The sequence below is a fragment of the Populus euphratica genome, unplaced genomic scaffold, assembly GCF_000495115.2.
Source record: "Populus euphratica unplaced genomic scaffold, PopEup_1.0 scaffold1807.1, whole genome shotgun sequence".
Classification (NCBI taxonomy): domain Eukaryota; kingdom Viridiplantae; phylum Streptophyta; class Magnoliopsida; order Malpighiales; family Salicaceae; genus Populus; species Populus euphratica.
In genome coordinates this window covers 11,721-18,649 of record NW_011501718.1, presented here as the reverse complement: position 1 = coordinate 18,649, position 6,929 = coordinate 11,721, and the positions used below count along the sequence as shown (strand labels likewise).

General features: G+C 30.4%; 1 protein-coding gene and 1 long non-coding RNA gene across 2 annotated transcripts; one reads left to right on the top strand and one right to left on the bottom strand.

Moving 5' to 3' along the window:
• Nucleotides 1-783: 783 nt before the first annotated feature.
• On the bottom strand, nucleotides 784-4,397 carry RTL2 (RNAse THREE-like protein 2). The gene is made up of 4 exons (XM_011016245.1): nucleotides 3,915-4,397; nucleotides 3,673-3,831; nucleotides 3,184-3,563; nucleotides 784-1,275 (listed from the first exon to the last, which is right to left on the bottom strand). Exons 1-4 carry the CDS (start codon nucleotides 4,224-4,226, stop codon nucleotides 1,101-1,103), a joined length of 1,026 nt encoding a protein of 341 aa, XP_011014547.1. The 5' UTR covers nucleotides 4,227-4,397; the 3' UTR covers nucleotides 784-1,100.
• On the top strand, nucleotides 1,655-2,600 carry LOC105118321 (uncharacterized). The gene is made up of 2 exons (XR_840928.1): nucleotides 1,655-1,758; nucleotides 1,876-2,600. It is a non-coding gene; the product is annotated as an uncharacterized LOC105118321 (long non-coding RNA).
• Nucleotides 4,398-6,929: the final 2,532 nt, after the last annotated feature.

Sequence of the window (6,929 nt, the reverse complement as noted above, 5' to 3'; positions counted from 1 at the left end):
GGTTTTTTACTCGGATCAATTTAACCATTAAATTATCAAATTAACCTGTAGATCCAATGTAGATTTAATAACTATTGGATTATATATTCGTTGCTATGAAAGCTGGATATTGTTTTCAATCAACACATGTCAAGTTTAAAGATCTCAACCTCAACTGGAGAATTTGGACTTTTGTTGCACTGTTCTCCAGCATTGGACCACAACCAAAGCACCGAGTTCATTGTATTTCGAGTGATGTAATGCAAGAAGTGGCTTCATGGATATGGGTACTATCATTCCTATAGTGTTTCTTAATAATTGGAGCTACATATGATTGGATGTTTGGGCAACCAAGGTTTGGTAATTGTTAGCATATTTGAAAGTGAAGTTTTAGTTTTTTTAAAAAATATATATTTTATCTAAAAATACATTAAAATAATTTTTTTATTTTTTTAAATTATTTTTTATATCAAAACATCAAAATAATCTAAAAATATAAAAAAATATTAATTTTTTTAAAATATAAAAACAAAAAAAATCATACTACTTCCAAAGTAAGAATTGCACTTTTTTACCAACCTTGTGGTTAATCTTTTGAGAGCAAGGATGATGAAATTCAAATGTCACAATCCAACTTTTTTTTGAAAAAACAAATAGGACCGTACTACTTCTATCCAGGTCAGAATAAAAAGTGAGAATTGCACTTTTTTACCAACCTCGTGGCTAATCCTGCGAGAGCAAGGATGCTATAATTCAAATGTCACGATTTAACTAGTGTTTTTTCCCCCTACTCAGCAGGTATGAGGTAGAAAATACTTTAAACTTGCTTAACAAAGATAATTTTCCAATAGAACCCCACACCCAGGTCCAAGCTAAATGAAAATCACCTAGAACGGTGAACCTAACATCACACACTAATCCTGCAGGGAGGTTTGTAAGAAAAAGCTATATGCAAAGATCCAGGTAATTCTTGCAACACTATCGGATGATAGTTTTGAACAATACAGCCTTGAGACAAGAAAAGTTTACGTGGTCCAAGCATTTGATATTAAGCCGGGGAATAGGAGCCTACCAGGCATAACATCCCATGTAGCATATTTGAGTCAAACAAATGAACAGAATCACAGATAATCAGTGTCCTGTAAAGCACGGATCATTGATGAAGCAGCGGAATTTTCTGCATCCTTTACTCTCGTTTTTTCGTCTCCCGTCACGTATAGAATACCATCTACTGTTGCAATTTGAACTGAGCATACAAACTTCTTCTCATGTGGAGGACCCATATCATTCTCAATGCTACATGTTCGAGAAATAAAAATAAACATTATTAGAAGCTGTTAGATTGGCAAGAGTAAATAGTTCGTGAGACAACAAGCAAATCAATGAAAATTATACATGCATGGTAGATGGAAAGTGTAGGTTGATCTACCAAGAAGCAAATTCTCATTCCCTAACAAAACATAACAAGTTAAACACAGCAATCATCCCTCCAAATTATCACAGGTTGATCTACCAAGAAGCAAATTCTCATTCCCTAACAAAACATAACAAGTTAAACACAGCAATCATCCCTCCAAATTATCTCAGGTTGATCTACCAAGAAGCAAATTCTCATTCCCTAACAAAACATAACAAGTTAAACACAGCAATCATCCCTCCAAATTATCACAGGTTGATCTACCAAGAAGCAAATTCTCATTCCCTAACAAAACATAACAAGTTAAACACAGCAATCATTCCTCCAAATTATCTCACTCTCTGGTCTCTGTATCCTTTGAGGTTAGAAATCTTTTTTAAAGAAGAAGCAAATTCTCATTCCCTAACAAAACATAACAAGTTAAACACAGCAATCATCCCTCCAAATTATCTCACTCTCTGGTCTCTGTATCCTTCAAGGTTAGAAATCTTTTTTAAAGGGTGCTTCTTATTGTTTGTTATACTTTTATCCACCCTCATGTTTTCCTAGGATATAACAAGTAAATTTTCCAAGAAATAAGTTTCAAAGAAAAATGGAACACCTAAACAGAATTTTCAAAGTTTGATATGTGGTACAAAGGGATTAATTTCTGAGCATCTCACCAAAAACATTCCCTCAAGTGCAGCTAAGCCGTATTAGTTCAGGATTAATGCTAGGTTCAGCTGTCAGTTTTCACAGTATGTTAATTTAAAACCATCATCAAAGACAGTCCTTGTTAATCTAGATCAACATAAAAGATCACAACTGTGCAAAAAATCCAGCAAACGATTCAACACGCTCCCCCTTAACAGTTCATAACAAATCATAGGACATCTTAAACAGCACCACACCCCGCACACAAGGTCGCTTAATGATCTGATAAAATGACTGATAGCTGATCTAATCAAATTAAAGTTTTATCATTTCCATGATCATTAAATACAACTGTAGTCATATCAACAGAAATCATTTGGAATTAGGGCAAGTTATCAACAAGGCAAACCATGTCACTGGAATGGGAGAAAAAAATCCATAAAAGCACCAGGTACTTGTTTGCACTTTAATATTCCTTTTAACTCAGCATAATGAGGCTTTATTTTACTACAACACGATGCATCAATCATTTCCAAAGTTATGCTGTTGTTTTCTCCGTCCACCTCAAAGCCAAGGCCTACTTCTTTTTTTCCATGACCGTAAACCAATATATCTCATCTAACAGAAAGCACAAGGTACTTGCCTAATTTCTGTAGAAATTACTAAGGTGAAGAGTGCGCAAATCATGTCCCAGAATACAATAAAGCACTCAGTATTTAATTAAACAGCTTATAAAACTTCCTCACTTGACTCTGTCTTATCAAGCCTCAAACCGCCTCTTGAATTTAGTTAAACAACAAAATTCTAACAGATTAAACATGTTTATACCTTGCCATTTTACTCTGCTGCATACCTTCTAAAACAAAATTGAAGTTCCTTGATAGACTGGTTGGACTTGCTTAAAGGTGGGAAAGAGAACATCAAGAAGCAATTAATAGCAAACTAATGGTCAGTCCCAGCAAAACGATAAGTAAAATGCACCCTATGAAAGGTAAGAAATTAATGATGGGAACACATGATAAAATAGAACTGAAGAACATATACTGTGATTTGAGCATGCGCTCACGTTAAGTACATATTCTCCACGGAATTCACTAGGAGGGTTGACTAAAAAAGTAAATTTTGAAACCGAACACGTAAGGTGAAAAACATACTTGTAATTTGGTTTGGGCCATTTTTTCTTGCCGCAAAGTTCATGTAACTTCTGTTTGGCGCCTTCAATCTCGAAAGAAGACCCATCAAATATATCAAGAAGAGAAACATCATTTAGATTAGTAGGGAATGAATTTGATAGTTTGAGCAAGGCCCCCTTGGCGGCATTAAGCTTTGCAATTTCTTTTTGCTCAGACGAACTGGAAGCGATAAATTGTCCATCTACATAGACACTGGCAATACTTTTGGCCTCATTTTTCCAATGTTTAATATCAACATTCTTTCCTTGCTTTTGACACCGCTCAAACAACATAGTCACCGGTTGTGGTTGCTGCTGCAAGTCTTCGAGGGTAACTATTGGCTCCAAAATACCCCTAAATATCTTTTTTTTTTTTTTTTGTTAACAAGAAGAAGATTTATGAATGCAGCAATAGATTAGATAAAAGAAAAGGAAAGGAAAGGAAAGGAAAGGAAAAGGGCAAGAAAGAGACCACCCAAAATGTTTGAAGATCAAAATCGACATCAACATAAACAGCAGCAGCAATAGACTCCACAATATCAGCAAGAATCTTCGGTGCCTTTATTGACCCGCCATACACTAAAGCATCATCATCATCTTCTCCACTCACAGCATCACAAAATTCCTTAACCTGTATTTTTCAATCAAAAATTGCTTACTCATACTCCTACTCCTACTGATTAATTATAATTATTGGTGCTTAATTTTACCTACCTTATCATCAAGAGCAGTGGCATTGTGTCTAACAAACCTGTAAAGACCACGCTTAATGGCCACACGCGCCAGTTTCTCAGTACTAATATTAGCAGCACGCAAAAGAGACAAATGACCAGGATCCAACTGAGGGTAAGCCAAATACACATAATTACTCAACGCAAGACCCAGCGCCGCGTCCCCTAAGAACTCCATCCGCTGGTAAGAAGCTGAGTCTGTGTAGGAGGAGTGCGTTAACGCTTCCTCTAGAAGCCGTTTGTTTTTGAATTTGTAGTTTAGGATATTTTCCACCGCAAATACCGATGCCTCCATCTCTCCCTTTGATTCGCTCAGTTGTTGAGCACCAAGCAATCTATGCGATCGTCGGTAACCGTTTGGGTCTCCAATTCTCTACAATGCTCCTGCTCCTGCTCCCTTCATCTTCCAACCAATTCTTGTCTCCCTCTACTGTGTCTTTCTTCTTCTTCTTTTTTCAGAAAAAAAAAAAATGTCGTTTTCTTTTCTTTACTTCAGCAAAAAAAAAAAAACAAATCATTTTTAAATTACAATTTAGTCCCTTCCTAATACTGCTACAATGTGCTTAAATGAGGGGGCATTTATTTGATGTAAGTTTCTAAAAAGTATTTTTAATTTTTTTTATATTTATTTGTTATTAAAACATTAATTAATAAAAAATATTTTTTATTAAAAAAATTTATCTTGCCACTAGTAAGTATTTTTTTATTTAGATTGAAAATATTTTCTAAAAATTATAAAAATATTAAAAATATCATATTATTTGATAATTATATCAAATTTGGTCCTCAAACTTTTAATTACTATTTATATTTTATTTTGAATTTTTTTTAATTTTATTTTTTTCAATCTCATCTCTTAAAATTTAATTTTTATATTAACTTTGCTTATTATTTTTATAATTATTATTTATTTTTTTATCATTTTTTAATTGAAATTTTTTATTTATTAAATTTGATCCTCATTCTTTTTATTGTTACTTATTTTATTTAAAATAATTTATGAAATAATTATTATTATTATTTTAATTTCTTCATCTTTTAATTTTTTTATTTGTTAAATTTGAGCTCTATTATTTTGATTATAAATTTGAGATAATTTATGAAAAAATAAATTATTAATAAATTATTTTTTAATTTATTTTTCATTACATAATAAGACACTAAAAAGTGTTTTCCAACTTATTTTTCATTACATTACCGAATATTAGAAAATAATTCATTTTTCTGAAATTTATTTTCTTGAAATTCACTTTCTTAAAATTTATTTTCTGAAAAAAATTATTTTTCAGCAAACAAACAAGGCCTAAATAAAAAATAAATAATCTAATAAATATAATTCTATATAAGAAATAGTGCGGGAGGTTCATCTTTTACATTAACTATTAATTAACTTTAACTATAAACTAAAACTGTAGAACTGCAGGAGGTTTTATTGCATCTTCTTTTTGAAAATATTATTTATCAAAATAATATTTTATTTTTTTAATTTTATTTTTTAATATTAAATTTATGTTTTTATTAAGTTAATGTAATCTCATATCATAGGTTTAATAAGTTAATCTAATTTGGTAGGTTTACTTGGATAATTCAAAAAAAGTTTAATCAACTTTTTTTTTTCAATCTCATAATTTAATATTAGATTAATTGAAAATTAAATTTTATGATTTGTTTTTTTTTTTACTTTCTATTATTTATTTCGATCTCATAACTTGAGAATAGTGCTTAAAGAGTTAATCTAAGTAGACTCGAGTTGTTTTGTATCTTATTTTTAATTGAATTTTTTTTTAATTTTATTTTTTAACACTAAGCTAGCTAGAAATTAAGTTTCATAATCTGTTTAGATTTACTTTATATAAGAATATCTTGGTCTCATGATTAAGGTCGTTGGTTTTGACATTTTAACCATTATTAAATTGGTTTTTTTAGGAGATTATCTCAGTTTTATAACTTGAGTAATAAATCCTTCAATATTGAATTTTCTTTTTATTAGGTCGTTATCATCTCATGATATAAGTTGCGAATTTGGTGAATTAACTCAATTGATTTATTTTTTTAATTGATTTTTTTCCAATATGATTATTTAATATTATGCTTAATTGAGAATTAGGTTTCATAATTTATTTTAGTTTTCTTTTTATTATATTATCTCGGTCTCATGACTTGAGAATAATACTTAATAGGTGAACCGGGGTTCTTTAGGCTTAATTTTTTTGTATTATTTTTTTAAATTAAATATTTTTAAATTTTATCATTTAATATTAGGTTTGACAAGAGCAATTGAGAATTAAGTTTCATAATTTATTTTAATTTTCTCTTTATAGGATTATCTTTATCTCATTACTAAAGTTATAGACTTAGTAAATTAACCCGGGTTAAAAGAGGTCATTTTATTATTTTATTTCTATAATATTATATTGGTCTAATAACTCAGGTGTAAACACAAGGAAAATAAGCTTGTGTAAATTGCAAATTAACTAAATAGAAATAAAGGGAAGAAATTCAAGCATAGGATTAAACAAAAATGGGAATTCAAAAATTTTTGGAATATAAATTTCCAGGCAACATATTTTGAGACTTTATAAATTAACCTAGAATGTTAAGGATTGGATAAAATTAAGGGAAATAAGCTAAACTAAAAGTTCTAGGGTGGAGTTATAAGAAATAAAAAGAGGTATAATTTGATGATAAGATGAAAATAAAAAGATGTTGGGGCAAAAATAATACACTTAAAGGAAATGAGCCCTCAGTACAAATAAGAGAAATTATAGAGTATAAATACTTCTCTCCTCACTAAAAATCTGTAGCAACCTAAATAGAAAGAAGAGAGAAAGTTTTTGTATCCATTCTTGCAAAATCAAGAAAGAAACACTAAAATTTCAAGAACACATCCAAGATTAAGAGTCTATAGATGGAGTAAACACTTATAGGGAAGGGATTAATAAGAAAATTTAAACAAGAAGAGTAGGAGGAAGGTCGGCTGTCATTAGAAAAAAAGGAA